This window comes from Mesoplodon mirus, assembly GCF_964341445.2.
Source record: "Mesoplodon mirus genome assembly, chromosome: 7".
NCBI lineage: Eukaryota > Metazoa > Chordata > Mammalia > Artiodactyla > Ziphiidae > Mesoplodon > Mesoplodon mirus.
The window spans coordinates 28,243,075-28,265,600 of NC_138983.1; the positions used below are offsets into that span (position 1 = coordinate 28,243,075).

General features: G+C 39.3%; 1 protein-coding gene across 1 annotated transcript in view; it reads left to right on the plus strand.

Moving 5' to 3' along the window:
• The window catches only part of DCDC1 (doublecortin domain containing 1), a gene marked incomplete at its 3' end in the record, with an annotated part of 460,818 nt that extends 445,150 nt beyond the window's left edge, over positions 1-15,668 (plus strand). Inside the window, 6 exon segments of the mRNA XM_082627300.1 lie at positions 9,364-9,418; positions 9,421-9,461; positions 9,465-9,513; positions 12,018-12,140; positions 15,504-15,571; positions 15,573-15,668. Of these exon segments, the coding sequence (XP_082483426.1) occupies positions 9,364-9,418; positions 9,421-9,461; positions 9,465-9,513; positions 12,018-12,140; positions 15,504-15,571; positions 15,573-15,668 (432 nt within the window).
• Between the last annotated feature and the right edge of the window lie 6,858 nt (positions 15,669-22,526).

Genomic DNA, 22,526 nt, shown 5'->3' on the forward strand with positions numbered 1-22,526 from the left:
TAAGAACTGTGAAAGCAATTGCATCTCAGAAGTTGACAACCAATTTGCTGTATTTGAGAAAGAAGAGAGAAAAATGCAGACAATAAATTCAAAACTAGGAATACAAGTAAAGGAACTTCATACACATGGGGAAGAAAAAGGAAAGTGATTTTTTAAAATGAGTGAAACTTGTTCAGGAGAGAACACCCTAGAACAGTTTCTATAACAAACCTGAAATGTTTCTTCCTTGCTGGTTTCTTTGAAAATCACAGAGTTTATATTGCAGATGTTAAGTCTTAAGATGCATGTAACCATTGTAACTAGAACTGATACATTAGTGAGGGAATATGAAATGATTAATAAATAAAAAGTAGAGCAGGGACGAGGATTAAAGATAGCCTGTCAGACTCAGGATAGCAAAAACTTACCATAACTTTTACAAAAATTACATATACCTGGTGAAAGAATGACTTTTTGATTTATGTGACTCTCATGTAACATATAAAAGGCATGCCATACATATTATTCCATGATCATATAATTTTTTATGAACTTTGTACATAAAGGGCACTGTGCTAGATGCTGTAAAGTATTATCCTAATTTATGTGTGTGAAAAGAGTTTGAAAACTTTATAGTGCAGTATAATTGACAGGTTAACCTCAGTAGTAATGGTAGCAATAGAAGGAATAAAATGACACATGATTTATGTCCTCATTAAATTCATACTTCCAACTGACAAAACATTTGAAAATATATCAAGCTTTACTTAGGTTTATAGAGAAATGGGCACTCTCATGTCGACGGAAGTAAAACTTTTTGGAGGACCAGATGGCTATACAAATCATAAGAAAATGCACTTCTAGAACCTTATCCCAAGGATATTTTCATGAATTTATGCAAAGTTTGTTTGGTAAGAATAATTATCATGGGGCTATTTATAACATAGATAGATTAGAAAGAAACACTTATCAATAGGGAGTTGGTTAAATGAATTATAGTGTATAGGATGGAATATTATCATAATTAAAATCAACTTTAGAAAGAATGACAATAAAGATGTTCAAGATATACTAAATGAAAGAAGCATACTATAAAGCATGTAGAGTTAGATTCTATATACATGCATCCACATACCTAAAAGAAAAAGACTGGAAGGATTTTATTTTTGGAAGTGTTTATCGGATGGTCTTATTACTGGTGGCCTAATAAAGGTGGTATTTCTTTATTATGTGTTTTTCTTTGTGTTCCATATTTGGTTATGATGAACACAGATTGTAAGAAAAATTTGCTAAGGGAGCTGACCTTCCTCTTAGAGAAATACTAACAGCATGTGATGAAGGTCAGGTTAGTAGTACATACAGGAAGTTCAGTAGGAGTTCAGAGGAGGGAACACTGGGCCCACCTGGGGTGAAGGAGAAAGGCTCTCCAGAGGACTCAACCAGGAGCTCTGACGGAACTTGAGAAATGGGTAAGATTCAACATTTAGGCAGAAAAAAAGCATTAACAAGCATAAGGGGCATCACACACAGAGGTATGGGTGTTAGAATTCATAAACATATAAGTAGATGGTACCTGGACTGAGAATTAGGGAGAGATACAGACAACTGGAGAGACTATTCAAAAGCATATAGGGTGGGGCTTCCCTGGTGGCGCAGTGGTTGAGAGTCCGCCTGCCGATGCAGAGGACATGGGTTCGTGCCCTGGTCCGGGAAGATCCCACATGCCACGGAGCAGCTAGGCCCGTGAGCCACGGCCGCTGAGCCTGCGTGTCCGGAGCCTGTGCTCTGCAATGGGAGAGGCCACAACCGTGAGAGGCCCTCGTACTGCAAAAAAAAAAAAAGCATATAGGGTGGACACCACATACTCTCTGTGTAGTCTACTTGGGCTGCTATAACAAAATACCACAGACTGGGCGGCTCAGACAACAGAAATTTATTGCTCACACTTCTGGAGGCTGGAAAGTCCAAGATCAAGATGCCAGCAGGGTTGGCTTCTAATATGGACTCTTTTTCTGGGTGGCAGATGGCTGACTTCTCACCACTGTGTCCTCTCAGAGCCTTTCCTCTGAGCACATGTGGAGAGAGAGCTCTAGTGTCTTCTCAGCCTATGAGTTCGGGGAAGGACACAGTTCAGTCCATTACACTTCCCCAGACTAAAGTGCATGAATGACTAGTTTGTCTCTGAATAAGGTAATGGCATAGTAAAACCAATGTTTTGGGGAGACTAATGTGGCCTCAGCGTGTAGAAAGCTACTTAGGCAATGTCTAGAAAGATTTCTGCATATTATTTCTTCTTTTGCTTTATTTAAAAAATGTTCTTTCTAATCTCTTTCTTTCCCTTTTCCATTTTGATTTTGATTTTAGGGATCTGAATGAGATTCTTTGTCATCAGTTAGAAATGTAACCTTTCAGGCTCTCAGGCTGTAAAGAAAAGTTCAGGAGAATGGACTGTGTGTGTGAAACAAATAACCAACAGGAAGAGTAGGGTTCAGATTTTACTAGGGGAATCTGGCTAACAACACCAATTCCAGAGAAGCTCAGAGTTTCAATGGTTGGTACTTTTACCAGAAGGATGAGGAACAGAATGCATTTCAAGGTGCTTTACTCTACTTTCTGTAATGAAACCCCCAGATGGTATTTGAATCCCATCTAATGCAGGCTTTCCCTCAACTTCGTTCACTGCTGTGGCTATTCTGGATGATTTAACCACATTCTTCCCATCCAGTCTTTGAACATGGCTGGAGCAAACTCTCATCTCCAACTGGTGTAGGCTCATCTGTCATCAGTGCACCAAGGTGACGCCCTCTCTAGGGTTAGTGGCTCTTTCTTCAGGGCCATCATCTTTCTCTGATTTATGACTATCAGGGCCCCTCCTTCTATGGTCCTAAAGCATCTGTCTCCTCCCATCCCAGCAACCTGTCTCTGATTCTACAGAATCTCAAAAGCAATGTGTTCTCTTACAGCTAAGCACAGTTCTGAATGCATGAGTGGAAGCTGAAAGAATGAGAAACAGATTTTTTTGATTTGTAGAGGCAAGTACCTTATGTCGTCAGGGAATATGAAATAGGTCTGTGATGCCCACGTGCGCCACCCTGAGAGGACCTGGCCTATGAAAACTCACAAAAGAGATTGTGGGTGAAGAATTATGTATAGAACATTGTTCTTTTATTATGAGCTATTGTTATTGCAAAAATTACAAACATTTAATTTATGTTACCCACTTTAAAGAAGGTACTTGAGTAAATTTAGATATATTTGAAAAACTGAGAATTAAGAATGTCATTAAAGGTCATAAGCTAACTAGATATTTTAGAACCTAATTGTACTGAGAATGCCTTTTTTTTCAAATTTACTTTTAAAAGATTTTTGTAAACTCATTAACTGAGTCTCATGTAAATAGATCTTTGTGAACACCGAGTGAAATAGCTACAGATTTAATTCATATTTTGTATTTGGTATATGTCATTATTAAATTATATTTATTTTTCTGATTATAAACAGCAACACAATCTCTATAGACGAGTGACATTTTAGTGGTAAAGTAGGGGAAAGTATAAGAATTATCCTTATGTAGGATCTTTTCAAGCTACAGGAATTTCTCCCAGAGACATATCCTCACAATTCTAGGACAGCTCCCCACTGCTCCCAGGCCAGAGAGAAACTCAGTTATCATACTCTCTGGCTGCCTTGGAGCAGAAAAAAATATAACTGCTATGGGCTGAATTGTATGTCTCCACCTCCCACCCCCGGAATTCTTATGATAAAGCCCTAACTCCCAATGTGATTGTATTTGGGGATAGAGCTTTTAGGAGGCAATTAAGGTTAAATGACCTTAAGGGTGGGGCCCTAACCTGATAAAATTTGTGGGTTTATAAGAAGAGAGAAAGAGTGATCTCTCTCTCTTCTCCCATCATATGAGGAAGGCAGCTGTAAGCCAGGAGGAGCTCTCACCAGAAACCAAATCAAACCACAGCTTGATCTTGACTTGCCAGCCTCCAGGACGGTGAGAAATAAATTTCCTTTGTTTAAGCCACTCAGTCTATGGTATTTGTTTTGGCAGCCCAAGCAGACTAAGATAGTGACTATTGTTATGGAAAATTTAGAAAAACTGCAAAACCATATGAAACATACGAATCTATTGTAATCACTATGAATTTTTTGATTATTTGAATAATATTTGTTCTGTTTTTGAATTATAAAACAACATACAGCCAGTGCATTAATATTAGAAAAAGGAAAAGCACCAAGAAGGAAATGAAAATTCTATCACCCACAAATAACCACAGTTATTAAAATTTTAGTAGATATATTCCTATGGTTTCTACATGGTTATTTATATATTTGTTTGCTATTGTGATCATAGTAGATCACATGGTATATATAATTTTGCAACCTGTGTTATTCGCCTAAATTTAATATTCTTTAAAAAACATTATTTTCAATGGCATCATCATCTTCTATCAAATGGATGGATTATTACTTACTCATCCAGTTTTCTGTTGTTTGCCATTTAGATTGTTTTTAATTTTTTGCTATCATAAAGCATGCTCCAATGAACATATCTATATATAAATCTTTATTTAATTTTCTGATTATTTCCCCCAGATAAATTCCTAGAAGAATTGCTAAGTCAAATTATGTAAATGTGCTTGAGAATTTTGATAGCTATTGCCAGCTTGTTTTCTAGGACCATTTCAGGAGTCGATGCTCCCACAAATGGTGAATGAGAGTTCCCACTTACCTACTGTTTACATGAGTTATCAACAATGCTAATTGCAGTCACTTAGAAACATGTATTTGCAGGTTGACAGGAGAGAATGTTATACCCGTGCTTTAATTTATATGTCTTTAATTATTTGTAAACGTGATTTTGACTTGTTTTGCTTTGTTTTACCATTTATTAGTAATCTGTGAATTCCTGACAAATTCTTTGCTATTTTTCTGCTGGAAGTATTTTTCACACTGATATGAATCTTCTTTTTTTAAAGTAACAAGCCTACTATGTGTAACTTATTCAGATTTATTGTAACAATTATCCAATTTGCCATTGTGTCTAGGAGATTTTTTAAGGTACAGAAATTAATATATTTTAAAAGTTTGTTCTTTGCTTTTCATGTTCCAATAGTATTTTACTATCCTTATGTCATATAAAGATTCATCTTAAGATTTTTATAATTGTGTCTTTCCCTTTTACTTTTTAAACTGTGTGAAACTTCCTTCTGGTGTAAAATTTGAGTGAAGCTATTTTGTCTGTTTTATTTATTGGCTTAAAATTATTATCTTAGCCCTACTTGCTGAATAATCTTTTTTGTTCTCCCCGTTGAGTTGGAATACAAACTTTATAATATACTAAATTCTTATTAGCTTCTGCTTTTAAGCTATTTAATACTTTTAGAATTACTATAGCTTTTTAATATATTTTAATATCTGATAGAAGTTGCCTATTGTTGTACTTTGTTTTCAGATTTTACTTGATTATCCTTGCCTGTTGATTTTTATAGATGAAGTTTGGAATTACATTTCAACACCCTAAAATCATCCTACAGGAGTTTTGACTGTAGTTATGTTAAGCTATTAATTACTTTCATAAGAATTGACACCTTTTACAATATTCAATCTTTGCAGCCAGATTGAATTCTGTGGCATTGTTTTATATACATATACATCTTTTTTTATCCTTCAGTAAAATTTTATAATTTTTTATAAGAAAGGGCCTCACATTTTAAAATAATTGACATTCTGAGTTGGTTTGATGTTGGAATGAATTACCCCCACTGTATTTTTTTAAATACTTTTTTTTTGGTGAACAACAAAAAACTACCGATGTTTTATAATTTATTTTGTGCTTGGCCACTTTATTAAGCATTCTTTTTGTTATTAATTTCTCATTCAATTTACATAAATTTTCTAAGAATGAAATCATATAAAGTTCACATGGTGATGACTTTGCCTACTCCTTTAGAAGAACTGTTTCTCTTATTCTGATATTTTGTTTTATTTCATTGATTATAATCATAAAAGTAAATATTCCTAATGATGGAAAAAAAGAAGAAACAGCATCTTTTTCCCCCATGAATAGCTAGAAAGTTTGAATGCTTTGGTTTTTCTTTTCCTTGTCCATGACCCTTTTTGGTGATGTTTTACATTTTTACTTTATTTTTTCTCTATGGAGACTTACCTTAAAATTTTAAATTCATTTATTTTCTGACCATTTTTATAACAGCTGTATCATGTTCTAGCGGTCTTACTGCTTAATATTAGTCACTTTATAATATGACTTTTCCATGGTGATGGAATTTCATTCATTTTTTAATAATCTGAAATATATCTGAGTAATATGTTTTCTGAGTTTTTGTACACATAAGGATATCTTTTGTTTCCTGTAACCTAAGTAATAATTTAGCTGGATACTGAGTTCTTATACTGAAACCTTTTCCCCTAAAAACTTCAGAGATTTTCTTTCTTTTTTATTGGTATTCAGTGTTGCAGAAAACGGGTCTAAACATAACTGAATTTTCCCCCCATGTCTGAAAGTCATTCTTTTTGCCCAGTTATATTTAAATACTAGTCATTTTTTTCATTAACTTTGCCTTATCCTAGGTTAGCCTATTTGACCTGAAGACATGGGTCTTTGAAACAGGAATGTTTTCTTCTGTTTTTTGAATAATTGCTTAAGTTTAATTTATTCTGGATTCTTCTCCAGTAACACCAATAATGTATAGGTTTAATATCTGATGTCTTGACATTCCAAATGTTTTACATTTTTCTCATAAATTTTGTCTTATCCTTTCTCTGTATCCTATGAGATTTTCTCAACTTAGCCCTCCCTAATACTGATTTGACTTTCTACAAAATTGAGTCTGCTTTTTCCTGCGTTTAAGACGGAGTTTAATTCTGCTATTGAGTCTTTTATTTCCTTACCTCTCATTCAGCTCTCTATTCATCCCAATTTAAACCTCTGTTTCTTCTCTTACCAGCTGTGTGACCTTGGTTATGATATTAATCTCTTTGTTCTCCATTTTTCTCATCAACAAAAGGAGGATAATAATTGTTTCCACAGAAAAAAATTAGATTGTCCTTAGAAACTTTTAGAAAAGTTTCTAGCCCACAGAAATGTGCTAGTAAATTTTAACTGCTATTATTGTTACCATCGTCATTATCACCATCATTATCTCTGCCTGCATCTCAGCAATGCTCCTTTCCTTTGAGCTGTTGTCATCTCATTTCTGTGTGTGTGTGGAAGTGTGTGTGTGTGTTTATGGAAGTCATATTTTACCAAATTTGGGGGGAGCACAATATAGATACTCTCTAAAATATATTTGTGCTGTAAATCTTTTTTTAAATCTTCACCTTTTGTACAGATACCATTTTTATGTCATAGAATATTTTCATAAGCCTCACATTGTTGCTGATGTTCATTTTTCTATTTATATCTCCTTGTTCAAGGCGAGATCTCTTGACAGAAGATATTAGTTCTCCTTTGTTCTCCTAAATTTTGACTTGGGAACTGTTAGGATCCACCCCTAGATCCTGAATCAGAATCAAATTGCTGCTGACTGGCTGTTATTTAGCAAGGGGTGTAGGACCGCATTTAAGTCCATTCTCCCACTGCTCTTCTCTAACTATTCCACTCTACAGATGGGAATGTATTCTGGGATAATTTCAATTACTGTTCAATTCAATGCATTCATCTCTTGCTCACAATAGTGGGTGAAAACTTCACTCTCTGAATTGCATTATCTCACCACTTCCTTCATGTCTTCCTACATATTACTGATTCATTTTCCAAATGCAAGATGCCATTACTTGCCCAGCTCTGCCCACTGCCACCCTGCATTGTTGTGAGTTGTAGCCCCTAATTCGCTATATAAAAAGAAGTACTGCAGTCACAGAAGTGACTGCAGTGGCCATGAGAGATTCTTGGGGTGATGGGAATGTTCTAAATTGTATTGTGGGATGGTTGCACAACTTTATCAGTTTACTACAAATCATTGATTGTTTCGTACTTGAAATTAATGAATTTTATGGCATGTAAATTAAACCTCAATAAAGCTGTTAAAGAGCTTCCCTGGTGGCGCAGTGGTTGAGAGTCCGCCTGCCAATGCAGGGGACACGGGTTCGTGCCCCGGTCCGGGAAGATCCCACATGCCGCGGAGCGGCTGGGCCCGTGAGCCATGGCCGCTGAGCTTGCACGTCCAGAGCCTGTGCTCCGCAATGGGAGAGGCCACAACAGTGAGAGGCCCGCGTACCACAAAATAAATAAATAAATAAATAAAATAATAAAATAAAGCTGTTAAAATTTTTTTTAAAAGGTATAGAAGGTGAGTTGGAGCTCATGTGGACCTGGCTCCTTCATTTTGGGAGAGCAGGTGTTTGACCTGCATGATAGGTAAAAGCCATACAGGCAGGTGTGTGGAAACCTCTTACTTTCCTCCTGCTTGCTTGCATTGTTTTGTCTTAAAGTCTTATTCAGACTAATGGAACCACCCTTAGGGGTCTGGTGACAGGTTAGCCAGTCTTTTTAGTACTCTTGACACTTTGTACATGTGTTTTTATAAATATTTCCAGGAAAATTGAGAGAAATTGAATTAGGCCCCTAAACATAGTTTTTTAATTTACCAATTGAAAAGAAAAAGACTTTTGATAATAGAATCATAGAGTCAAAGAGGTGTTAGACCAAAAGTTTGATTTTATAGTTAAAGAGACTCTTTCATAAGGAAGTTGCCTGACTTGTCTGAGGTCATACAGAGGCCAGAGCCAGGTCAGTGCTTTTGTCCTTCTAGCTTCTTGGTCATTGAAAAAAAAAAATTGAGCTATTCTGACAAGTCTAGATTCTTCAAGCCAGGGTCTTTCATATTTAGGCATTTCTTAAACAGCAAGAAGCCTCTTCTACATAGAAAAATAGAGAACATAGAAAAATAGAGAACTACATGGACAAATCCACTGACAAGCACTGAAGTTCCTTACCGTTTAACACTTTAGGGAACATTTGTAAGCCCTTCTCATCTCCTTCTATACCTCTTCCTTTTTTTTTGTTTAATTTTTATTGGAGTTTAGTTGATTTACAAGTTGTGTTACTTTCTGCTATATAGCAAAGTGAATCAGTTATACATATGCATATATCCACTCTTTCTTTACATTCTTTTCCATATAGGTCATTACAGAGTATTGAGTAGAGTTACCTGTGCTATACAGTGTACCTCTTTCTAACAATTATAAGTAAAATGAATATTTATATCGTGATAATAGTTCTCTTAAAGGAGTTTATTCTTTTTTTAATTTTTTATTATTTTTTTCAGTTTTTTTTTTTTGGAGTTGATTCTTTAATATGTAATTATGGTGTGACATTCCATATCCCAGTATGTGTGTCCCTTTGTGTTTCAGCTGCTGAGTGACTGCTCCTCTCGTCTCAAACTAGCCCACCCAGCCAGAACACTGTACACCCCGACAGAGAGCCAATTCACTCGTTGGACGACATAGAGTGAGACATGGTCATCTGTGTGTCCACAGGGCATGGCTTTAGAACCCAAAGAGGTATGGGTGATGTTTTCTTTTCCATCAAGTGTTTGAAGAATTAAAGCATTCACTTGTTTCTTCAAAGAGCTTGTTTACTGAGTTTTACATCCCATCATGATGATTTTTAATAATTATCCTCCTCCATGCTTTTCTACTCCATGTTACTAAAGTTAAATTCAAGTATTTATTTGTTGGAACCTCACTTTTGACACTATTTGCTCTAAAGAATTCAAGTTCTGTTAGTCTTGTATTTTATCCAAGGGGCTTTATTTGTAGAAATTCTAAAGGGCCTCCTTTGAAGGTATTCATTCTTTAGCATGAACCCTGAGGAAAGTGAGGCTTCCTTGACTTCCTACTCTGCAAGTTATTTAAAACTTAATGTTTCATTAATAGCAAATATACAGTTTACAGATTTTTTCTTTAGTAATAAGTAAATATATGCTTGTTTTACTATCTTGTCTATCCTTTGATTATTTTCTTTGATAAATGTTAGAAATGGAAAAGAACATACGTTTGTTGTTAAACTAACTCTTGTCCTTTATCCTATTTATCCTGAGGAATTTGAAACCCTTTCTGGAGTAGGTATACATTAGCAATGACATAATTTTCAGGATATTCTGAAGAATACTGATATCATTTTAAAAGAAATTAAAAGATTCAGAAGTGAATTACCTGGGGTCATTAAAATAACTAATGCTAGATTATCTCTTTTAAAAGTCACCATAAGATTATTATTACTATGTTGTATATAAGGTATATAAACCAAAAACTTTTAAAACAGTTGCAATCATATCTTTACACTTAGCCCAGAAGGGATAAAAGTATAGGAATGGAAACTAAAAAGTAGGAAGACAAGGATTTACTGGGATGCCTAGCACTGTTCTGAGGATGCCACACATATTGCCCCAGCACCATCTTACATCAAGGAAGAGGTGCCAATCTTTGTATTCTTTGTATTCTGTTGTCCCTTCGTTCACCAGTACCCCTCACTCCAGCTCTTGGTCATCCTCACTATGTGATTACTTAGAAGAACACACCAATGATGGAATTCCTATCATGAATAAGTATTAGTTGACAGCTTTCTGTGTTCCTAAAGTACATAGCCTATAAAAGAAATATAAGCCAGGGTTCCTTCGCTGAAAGTTTTTGATTTAATTGAGTATATGAACACACTTGAAGTAATTGAATAGTAAGCAAACAAGTGGTGCAGTAGAAGGTACTTTCCCAGTCCCTTCATTATTTATGCTTAATCTTTCATACTCTTGGGATGACTTTCTGTTATCTGGACCCCACCCTCCTGGCCTCACTGTATTCATTAGGCCTTTCTGATAAATAAAGCTAAGTATGCTTCAGGCAACCTAGTCAAAAGGGTATCCAAAACACGAAGAGATATGTAGGCTGCCTTCCCAGAAGCAAGATTGTTACCAAGAAAAACTGCAAAGAGAAAAGAGAAAACTAGAAATGCAAATATTACTCTCCTTACCATTTTCCTCCTTGTTAGCTCTGTGGACCTTTGACAAGGCTATGTAGACAAACATTCATTTCTGCATCTTCAGTTCTTTAACCATATGAATCACTATGATGTGAAAGAGTTGTTTCTTCTCTGAAAACGGGTCCCAATATTACCTTAATGGTGAAAGTGTTGGTGGTTTCCCCAGTTGTCTAAGTTCTTTTCGGTGGGTGATATATGTTCTAGAAAATCTGATTGATAGCAGAGAGTCTAATTTAGTTGCTCTTTAGAAAGTTCTTTTATTATATGAGCTGTCATTTTATTATTTTTCCTGAAATAATTGAGAACTAATCATTTAGTAGAAATCTAAATACTCAGAATGCTTTAAAACAAGAGAGAAATGCTACTAACATTTATATATATTATATATACATACATATATAACATATATATTCTTGTGAAGGGACATTTAATTAATCATTCTGCTCATAATTTTTCTGTGACCTACTGGCTTAACTATGTAGTAGAAAATAAGGCAGCCTGGGAATTTCAAAACTAAACACCTTATAAAAACTTATTTTATGTATTATAATGTAAAAACATTTAGCATGTGAAAGTTAGTCATCAAAGAATCACACTGGGTCTTTGAAAAATGGATTTGTTTTGGCAAAACAAATCAGATGCTGTTAGAATAGTTTCTTTCACACAAACCCCCAACAAAATTAAAAGGGTGCTTTATGCTGTTTGTCATCAAATCTGAGCACTGTTCTCAATGCTGTGTTTACCATCCTTTCAGTGGGTTCAGTTTTTAGACCACTCCTAGGTTAGCTTCCAATTCAGGCTTTATAAAAAGCTTGGAAGGAAGCCCTCTCTAGCAACTGCCATTCTGTAGAAATCCAAAGGATGTTAACACATATCTGATGTGATAAGCAAGTCAAGTGTGTAATGAGAGAGGCTGACGTGGGAGTCGAGGATTTCTGAAGGATCTTCAAGATTTTCATCATCCTGAACTTTTAATTATTTTCTATAAATACATTGACTTGTCTCTCAAAGTAATTTTTTTTTTAAACAGAGTTAAAGCAACTGGTGGAGGTCAGAGCAAATTATGCCCGAACCCGAAAGCAGCAGGGCCCTCAAGCCACAGACGCTGTGTTGTCACCATCCACAAAGCTTCAATCTCTGGTACCTCTACACAGTGAATTCCTGTCAGACCCACCATAGTTTGTGCTGTGTTTCGCTGGGGTAGCCTGTGCGGACATACTCATATGCTTGCTAGGATGTTATATGATGATTAGTCATTGTTTTCATAATTTCATGCAGTCTCTTTTTTTTTTTTTTTTTTCTTTTTGCGGTATGCGGGCCTCTCACTGTCGCGGCCTCTCCCGCTGCGGAGCACAGGCCCCGGACGCGCAGGCCCAGCGGCCATGGCTCACGGGCCCAGCCGCTCCGCGGCACATGGGATCCCCCCAGACCGGGGCACGAACCCGCATCCCCCGCATCGGCAGGCGGACTCCCAACCACTGCGCCACCAGGGAGGCCCTCATGCAGTCTCTTTTAAAAGTTATACCCTCTACCTTTTACACAGGGTGGCATTTGATGCCTCAAATCTGTTCTTAGGAAGACAACAAAACTAGACAAAGCAATGCCAGTAAAATAACTATCTTAGGTGTATTTTCTTCCGGGAAAAGAAAAAGGAAAATACTAGCTATTATTGAAAAATAATTTAGTGGGTTCAAGTAGTATATATTATTATATATACTTTTAAAATTATATAATATATATATTTATATAATATATATAATTTGATAATAAATAGACTGACAATTTGAGTGTATATATATAGTTATATACTTAAATTTAGTGGGGTCAAGTAGTATATATGTTCTCTATATAAATAACTTTATATTAGTTATTTTATATATATATGAGTTATATATACATAAATAATTTGACAATAAAAATCACTCTTTGACTGCCTAATACTAAATTTGACTCAAACTGACAGTTTTCTGGCTCAGCCACTATATTTTTCAAACTTCCATGTTAAAATCCTACATTTACTAAATGGAATGGCTGGTGGCCACCAAACACCACATGAATTGATCTTTCCTCCTCCCACTTTCCTTCAGTTTGGCTTGTGGTTACAGCACAGGACTCCTTATGGGGCACAGCTAGATGTTGTTCACAAGAGTGAAGCTGGATAATTCCTGACATAAGCTCAGTAACCAAAAGTCGTAGATGGTGTCCTCAATACAGAAACTTGGGGAAAGGATATATGCACTACTTGTAAGAAAAATTATGTAAGGATTTTTCTTAAGGGGCCAAGGGATATCCTTAGCAATCTTAAGTATCAATCTTACAGGGAAAGAAGAACTTACCTTTTAATTTCTTCCTGTGATGAAGAAAGAATGTTTTTGTTTGTTTGTTTGTTTGTTTGTTTGTTTGTTTTTAATAACAGTGACAAATCAGAGTTTGGCTTCTGGTCTGGTGAAAATTTTCCAGAGAAATGCTCTTCTCTCTGTGTGTCTGAGAGCCATTCATACCTCTGTCTGAATATAAATTGCAGCCTGGCTGGGTGTGTACAGAATGGCTCAGCTGGGCTCGCTCTTCCATCCACCACTTTAATGTGATGTAGGAAGGCAGTAGATCATTTCTACTGAAGGGGACTTTTGCTAATCGCTGCAAAAGGCCTAGTATTTACTCCCAGTCTGCAAATCAGTAAGCCCGCATGAATAAATTCCTGCTGCTTCCGACACCACTAAAAGCAGAGACCGTTGAGGCAAAATTTCACATTACATACACAACAATTTGACCTTTCACAGACATCTTCTCTATGTGTTGTGCACTGTTAGAGATGTGAAGTCATTCCACAACACCTTTGTGATACGTATGAGAGAAAAATTGCACGTGTCGCCACCTTGCTTTTCCTTTTGTTTAACGAGAAGGGTTAAGGAACATGCTCCGGTCAGAAAATGGTCCAGTAAGATTCTTACCTGTTGGGCCTCTTCTTACAATAACTGGATTACAATCCCCAGAGACACGGAACTTGTTATTTCTTTTCAAAATTCCTTGAAAACAAAGGCATTTCTCTAGGTGCAAAAGTACCTATCATTCTGCTGCCAGGGAAAAGTTGATTTGCTATGAAAATGGCATAATTTCACCATAGATCAAATGTGCAGATTCTTGTGAAGTCTTCACTGTTGCATGTGAACATGCCTGAAGTGAAAATTGGTAATATCACACAACATTGTATCAAGCACCAGGAGATGTAAGGCAAAACTCTTAACTGAACTTTTCTATTACTAGTAAATGGGATTTTAGATGTTAATATAACAGTCATCAACACATCACATTTTACCAGCAAGGCAGCGGCACTTACTTTGTCGACGATGGCTTACTGGGGATATCTTGGCAGTTCATAGCCACTTTTAACTTAAGACTAAGAACAGCCCTGCTCTTTCCTTATTATTGACCTTCCTCAGTGGTTGGCTGGAAGGTGGACTGGGGAGCAGTTACTCCACCTTCAGCAAGGACTATAGGATAAGACTGTTGCAATTCTGTTCAGCCCTCCAAGGATTTTAATAAACCCAGTAATTTCCTTTGGGGATATGTTTATCAAATTTGAATCAGCCTCATATATATAAGTCACATTTCAATATTTTTCTATCAACTGGAAATCATTTATTATTAAATACTAAAGCAACCATCCTCAAGTCCATGGCCTTCTCCAGAAATTTATTTCCTGCTGGTTCACAAACACCCTTAAGTTGATCCAGATGTTAATCAACAGTGTACCAGCATTTGTGATTGTCCTCAGGAGAAAGGAGTTTCTGGATGTTTCCACCCCACCTCTAGCTTTTGTTGCCTGATTAAGTGTTGGGATGAAGTTGCATGTTTCTAAGCAAACTGACTAAAAGCAATATGTCTGAAAGTTTGACAAGCATTTTGAGATTATGACAGCGTTTATACATAAGAAGCATTTTATCTGGGTGCTTATGTCAGGTTTATAAAACAGGACACATTAGAAATGATTCAAAATCCAAATGTAGCTTTGTGGCATGATAACCCTGAATTTCCATTTTGTTCTTGATTGTTCATAATGACTAAATATTTTTTTGTGGATCAAGAAAACCAAGCAACAAACAAGCAAGAAAATAATAACAGCAAGGTAAAGATAAATTTGTTCTCTTTTGAAAAGAATCACTTAGAAATTGTGGCCACTGGCTGTTGCAGCATTTGCGAGCTAACCTTTATTAACAGCCCAGGTGTGCTGCTGAGTATTGTTGAGATTTGTGATTCACCAAGACAGCAGTTCTTTTTCTGACATCATTTGGAAGGGAGCGATCAAAACCCACAGGTCTGTGTTATTCTAGATTGTCGCAAAATGAGATGCAAACGTCCTCAGGTAAATGGAATTTGGACCCAGTGGTGATCCTCAGTTGCTTTTATTAAATCAGTGGCTCCAGTTACCTCCTGCCTCTGAAAAGATCTCACCCCCTCCTAAGTCTAAGTTAAGCAGAAAGAAAGAGCAGCAGTTTTTTGTTCTTAACACAATAAGCTAGAATTCTAAGTAAAAGGCATGGTTTGGGGCTGCTTGGCCATAAGCAAATGCAAAGCAGGATCAACAAAGACCACTCAGGCGAGTGCTGATGAAAGTAAATGGACCAACCGAGTAACGGCAGACATTCAGTGGGTACCTGCTGCCAGCTGTAGCATTTCCTAATTCCACAAGTCTGTAATATGAAACTACTATCAATAGGCTGTCACCCTGTGCCATATGTGCAAATAGAAATATATGAGGGGAGAGGAAGTGCTTATGCCCATGGTGCAACTGGGTTGGGGGAGGGAGGAAGAAGGAGACAGGAAATTATATTTATATGGCAAGTACAGTGGTGATTCTGAATTGGATGTGCTGTCATTCATTGTCTGCTGTATTCCTGTGCTGGGTTAGGGGTAGATAGAGCGTTCAGTCAACCGCTGGATCCATTAGGTCCTGACTTATCATTTCTAGAAGTTTTGAACTTGGGGTTTTAACCCCAGGTGCGGTTGCCCAAGAATGTCATTTCTGGCAGACCAGCTAAGACAGTTGAGGGGGGTGAATGTCTAGATGCTGCCACCAGCAGCTCTCCTTAAATTGCTCTGCAAACTGTGCTGGACAGGAACGGAGGAGAGGAGGGCACATCCCACAACTGCTAGGGTTAGTGCCCCCAAAGCACAAGATTTGATCCTGTCTTCATTTCTACCACCCTTTTTCCTCTTCCTTCTGTTCTTCTCTCTCCTTGCCTTTTGGTCATAGCTCCTCTGTCTTCCTTGCTTTTTGTCTTCGAAGGGCCTTTAAATTCTATCTTTCATTTTATTTTATTTATTTATTTATTTATTTATTTATTTATTTATTTTCTTTCTTTTTTTTTTTTTTTGCGGTACGCGGGCCTCTCACTGTTGTGGTCTCTCCCGTTGCGGAGCACAGGCTCCGGATGTGCAGGCTCAGCGGCCATGGCTCACGGGCCCAGCCGCTCCGCGGCATGTGGGATCTTCCCGGACCGGGGCATGAACCCGTGTCCCCTGCATCGGCAGGCGGACTCTCAACCACTGCGCCACCAGGGAAGCCCTGTCTTTCATTTTAAAAGCTGTCCTCCCTGGAGCAGTCTGTGGATCGGCAAGGGATGATTCCTTAATATGATTCTCAAAGTTTCCTGTGCACAGGAGTCACCGGGGAGCTTGATAAAATACCCAGTCCCAGGCTTAATGTCAGAGATTCTTCTTCTGTACACCTGAGGTGGGGCAGGGAGTGTGCCGGAACAGGCCCCAGCCACAGAGGGTGGTAGCTGACCACACGCTGGGAAACTCAGCTGAGGTTCTGTTCCTGTCAGCTGGGTGTGGCTCAAGCACTAACTACCAGTTCTAAGAGCACTGTGGCCCCTTTGACCTTTGTGTTAAGGGCTACGAAAGCAGCGAAGTGCTTGCTGCCTATCTGAAGGTTTGAGTCTAAATGTCCTCATGTTTTCTCCTCACTATTTCCTTGAGAAAGAATGGAAATGTTCTTGAGTCGGGACTGACCACCCAGAGATTGTAACCAGGACACTGGAAGGAAAACAAGGAAGTTTGAGGTGCTGAAGCTTCCCATGTTAATTAGGCTGCCTTCAGTGCTGATAAAATCTTGCTATTTTAAAGGTCACAGGAATAATGTCAGGGCTATGGTACATATATCAAGGAGCAGAGTAATTTTGAGGGTGAGGAAATAGCCAGCTTCCTGGAGTTTTCTTATGCATTTTTGTATGTACAAAGAGAGTTTTGGAAAAGGGACAGGGGTCTTTTTTGTAAAGTAACCCTTTCTCCAGTGAAGGAGCTGCTTGCTAGGGGGAAGGCTGAGCCTCTCTGTTCCATGTATGCTCTAAGTCTAGTTAATACAGAAGCCTGAGCCACCCGCATCCCTGGCAGGCTCATCTAAGAGTGTGAAATTCCACAGGATATTATTTCGGTTCACTAACAAGTGCTCTCAGAAAAATTCATTTTCAAGGTAGTTCTCTCGTCCCATAAATGAAATCCATATAGGTTGGGAGACAGCCATGTTCCTTAGGAGACAGAAACTATAAAGAAAATTAGCTTTTCAAAGAACTAATTCATATGTATGCATCTCCAGGCACTTACTGTTCTGGGTACTGGGCATGCAAAGATGAATGCAGTAGATGTGTGGCTACTTGGAGAGTACAGAGGCTGGAATGTTGGGGTAACAGGCATCAAGTAAGGTGGGAGAGGTGGCCACCAGCCAGATTGGAGGGCCTTGTAGGTCATGCTGAGGAGTCTGGGTTTTTCTTTTTTAAGTGTGGTGAGAAGTGGTTAAAGGGAACTAATATGAAAGCTGGACTAGACATCGTATATTAAGCTTGCTCAGGCTTCAAGTTACAGAGATACACTCGACTTACCTCCGGAGGTGGAGGTTTGTTAGGAGGGTTAACAAAGAAGGGGGAGAGCAAAGGAGAGCCCAGCACACAGGCTTCACGGTGGTCTCTGTTCCAGACCCACAGCCTGACTGTCCAAATGATCACCCAATAGTGTGCCTTTCCTGCTCTTGACTTCCCTGTGCTTCTTGCTTCTGTGAATTTCCTACTTTTTCATGAACTCTCCTGCTCTAGGCTAAAATGCTCACTTGCCTTCTCATGGCTTCTGCTGCTTCATGGCTTCTGTTTCCTGCCTTCCCTTTGTATTTCTTTTGGCTCTAGGGCCACTCTACCATCTGAATTACTTTCTTTGTGTCTTCTGATGGAAGACTGAATGGCTGGAGGCCAGCCAATAGCTGCCTTTTACTCATCCCTTTACATTAGGATGTCAGGGATCACATGATACAAAGTACAGCTGCCTGTGTAGGCAACGTTGGTGTGGGTTGTCCCTTCCTTAGGAAGCTGTGGATCTGGCTGGCATTACGGGCTCCATGGCATTTTCAGTATGAACCCATAATTCTGCTGTTGTTATGATTATTTTCTCCCTTCACCACTGAGGGATGACATTAGCAATGGAATCAGCTAGCTTATCTCTAGTCCTGTTCCGTCAGTAAGAGGCTTGTCCTTGGGTGTATCCTCCAAACTCACTTTAATGGAGTAACCTTGGTGGTCTTTGCTATACGAGCAGCATGACCTTGAGGATACAATCTGTTACAATATCAGGACTTTGGTTACAATATCAGGATGGATACCAGTTGGACTCTTAAGTTGGACACTTCCGAATACAAGTAAGTCTGTTTGAGGAAGTGGATCTTGCAGAGACATCCTGGCAAAGCTGAAGACACTCTGGCATCCAGGGAATTTTTCCAGATCAATTCAGAATGTCAAACCCTTTTTATCAAACTTTTCCTTGCCTCTTGTTTACTGCAGTCATTTTGATAGGCTGAATTCCATTGTGGATTTTGATTTTTGTTACCATCTCTCCCTCTCCCTGCACTCTGCGAGGCCAGCCTGCCTACCAACTTTCCCAATGTTGAAACGTGTGTTCTACTCTTTGGGCTTGACCATCGTCAACTGTGTTTGAGCTTTCAATCCTTGTTATGTTCCAGGACACCCAAGGAGTAGTATTCTCTGTTACATAATGTCCAGTTCCCATGAAAAAGTTGATGTGGGCCACAACGATGTATTGAACTAAAGCTGTGTGTTTAAGAGGCTTCCTAGGGAAGAGTTCTCAACAGCAGTGGGGGAAAATTGCAGTAACAGCACAAGACAGCATGAGCAGGGCTTCCCTGGTGGCACAGTGGTTGAGAGTCCGCCTGCCGATGCAGGGGACGCAGGTTTGTGCCCCGGTCCAGGAAGATCCCACATGCCGCGGAGTGGCTGGGCCCATGAGCCATGGCCACTGAGCCTGCGCGTCCGGAGCCTATGCTCCGCAATGGGAGAGGCCACAACAGTGAGAGGCCCGCATACCATACACACACACACACACAAAAAGACAGCATGAGCAGCACTCTGCACCCCTATCCTCCAGCTCATTCAGGAAATGACAACAAGAGCCACTTTTCATTTCAGCAGCTTACAACAGTAATTATGAAAAAAACGCGATTTATTTGTGGGATTTTTAAGTACTTCCAAGGTGTTTATTTACACTATCTTACTTCAGGCCACTGTCATTGCTCCCACGGATAATACTGATGGTTTTCTAACTAGTCATGGTACACCCCCAGCCTCACTCCTCTCCAATTCTTTATCCAAGTAGTAGCCAGAATGATCTTTCTAGACTGAAAATCAAATCGTGTTACTCTCTTGCTTAAAAACCTTCAGTGGCCCCTGACTGTCATCTAAATGAAGGACACACTCCTCCCCGTGGTACCCCACACCCTTGGAAAGACTGTGCTCCCCTCGCCCTGAAGTCTCGGTTTTCTCACCCCTTTGCTCCCAGAGATCTGCACTTCACTTGACCTAAAAGTTCCCTCAATTCCCCCAAATCGTGTGTTCTCTCTAACTTCCTTACCTTTGCACATTCTCCTCCTACAGCTTTCTGGGGGATTGTCCCTGACCCCTCCCAAAACCAACTCTGTTGGGAACTGCCATCCATGTGCTCCCCCTGCTGCCCCCTTTGCTTACCTTAACTGTAGAACTTACCACTGTTGACATATTCTTTCTCCCACTGATCTGTAAACTCCTTGAAAGTAAGGCCAGGCTTTTTCACACCTGTATTTCCAGTGCCTGAATATTCCTTACTGTGTAGTAGGCATTAATGGATATTTGTTGAATGAATGTAAGTTTTGAAGTAACTAGTTGGCTAAAAAAGGTACCTGCTTTTTAATATAAGCATTGAATCAGAGTTTGAGTTTTTTGTAGAACTTTCTTCTCCTCACATGCACTGTTATGGACTGAATATGTGTCCCCAGCAAATTTGTATGTTGAAACCCTATGCCCCAATGTGATGGTATTAGGAAGTGAGGTCTTTGGGGGATGATTAGAAATAGATGAGATCCTAAGGATGGAGCCCTCCTGAATGGAATTAGTGCCCTTATAAGAGTCATTAGAGAGCTTCCTTCTTTCCTCTGCTCTCTGCCATGGGAGGATAAAATGAGAAGTCAGCAGTCTGCAGCACAGAAGATGGCTCTTACCAGAACTGGACCACAGTGGCACTCTGATCTCAGACTTCTAGGATGCAGACCTGTGAGAAATAAATTTCTGTTGTTTATAAGCCTATGGTACTTTGCTACAGCAATCTGAGTGAAGACACACATTGTCACATCAATCCATAGAATATCACATAACCTTCTTATAAAATGAGTCTTGTACTTGACGAGACAGTATAGACTGATTATGTTTCCTTTATCAGAAGGCAAACCAAAGCAATGTTGATTATGATCCCTTCTTTGCCCATTGTAACTTTCAAAACACTCCTAAGGCTCGATAGAGTGGAAAACACTCTTCTCCCATCAGTGCCCAGATGGACCGTTAACTGGTTGCCTGACTGCTGCAGGCAGCCTGGCTTGGAAGAGAAGACGTGTCACCCCCTTGCACAAGTGTGATGATTTGTGGCTGAGAAGGGAGAGCCTGCTCTCTGAACCACATGCCCCCTGGTGCAGGCAGGCTAAGGAAAGATGAATGGCATTATAAGACAGACATCTGAATGTTTCGTATTAAATTAGTCCCACAGAGCACCCAGAATTCTCATTCCATAAATCACAAAGTAAACTCACTCCCAGGTTAGACTGTTGTGACTTTGGCCTGTGGTGTCATAGATAATCTGAGACTAGTTAAACATTTGTCTGAAATAGTAATAATTTTCAGCATATTTACTCAGTGGCAGAGAGGTGACCCAGACTGATCTCTGTTGCCAGAAACAGCATATAAATGGGAGTCAGCCAATTCAGGAGATTTCCAAACAAGAGTCACTGCTCTTCGGCCCCTCTGCCTGCTCTGAAAATGCCATGATCTCCTCCAGGAGCTGCGAGGTGCTGGGGGCTAAGATGAGCAAGCATCACCCCCACCAGAGAGCAGGTGTGAAAGAGCACTCACTGATGCCCCCACCCCTTTTACTGAATATATGGCAGTCCCAGCACCATTTTGAAGTCCACTTTCACCTTAACTTGGTCTAAGCATCATAGAGCTAGGAAGGACCTTGATTTCACTAAAGCCACATTGCTCTTCAGGCAAAGGTTTATTCTGAGAATATGTTACATATCTTTGGATCTATTTTGGTTCTTCCGTTTCTGGGCTGACTTTGTGACTACTGGGGACACAATAAAATTGGAGGAACATTAGCCTGTGGTTCATAAGACCATTTAACTAGATGTCAACTGGCTGAGGACCCATCTGAGCTGCCGCTTCCTTTTCTTAAAAATAAGGAAAGTAGACTCTTCCATCTCTAAAGTCCCACCTAACTTTAAAGGTCTGATTCTGATTCAGTAGTGAGATGCAATTGGGCAACAAGAGTTGTGACAGCCAGAATTCTGGGAGCCTATCCTTCTGCTTGGTAGAGCCTTTCTACAGGTGTTTACTAGGACCTGCATCCAGATCATCTTCAGCCTCAGAATTCCAATCCAAATTTCACCAGAGTGACAGAGGGAGGCCAGGACACAGCTTAGGGATGGCCAAGGACTGGAAGTGGTTCCTCCTATGGAAAGATCTCTGGACTTGGTGTCAAAAGCCTAAGTGGTGTCTTGCCTCCTGCACTGTTGGGCAAGTCCATTGGTATAAGGATCAAATAAGATCGATTATAAACATGAACAGAGAAGGGCACTAATGCTGTCAGAGTGTGTACACATGCCAGGCACCCTGTTGGACTTTTACACTGTTGTTGTCTGTTTCATTCCATACTCTTGACCACCCTTGGAAATAGATGGGTTTTTCCTACTTCTCCTTTTACTTTTTAAAAATGGGGGGATTTCCCTGGTGGTGCAGTGGTTGAGAATCTGCCTGCCGATGCAGGGGACACGGGTTCGAGCCCTGGTCTGGGAAGATCCCACATGCTGCGGAGCAACTAGGCCCATGAGCCACAACTACTGAGCCTGCGCGTCTGGAGCCTGTGCTCTGCAACAAGAGAGGCCACGATAATGAGAGGCCCGTGCACGGCGATGAAGAGTGGCCCCCACTTGCTGCAACTAGAGAAAGCCCTTGCACAG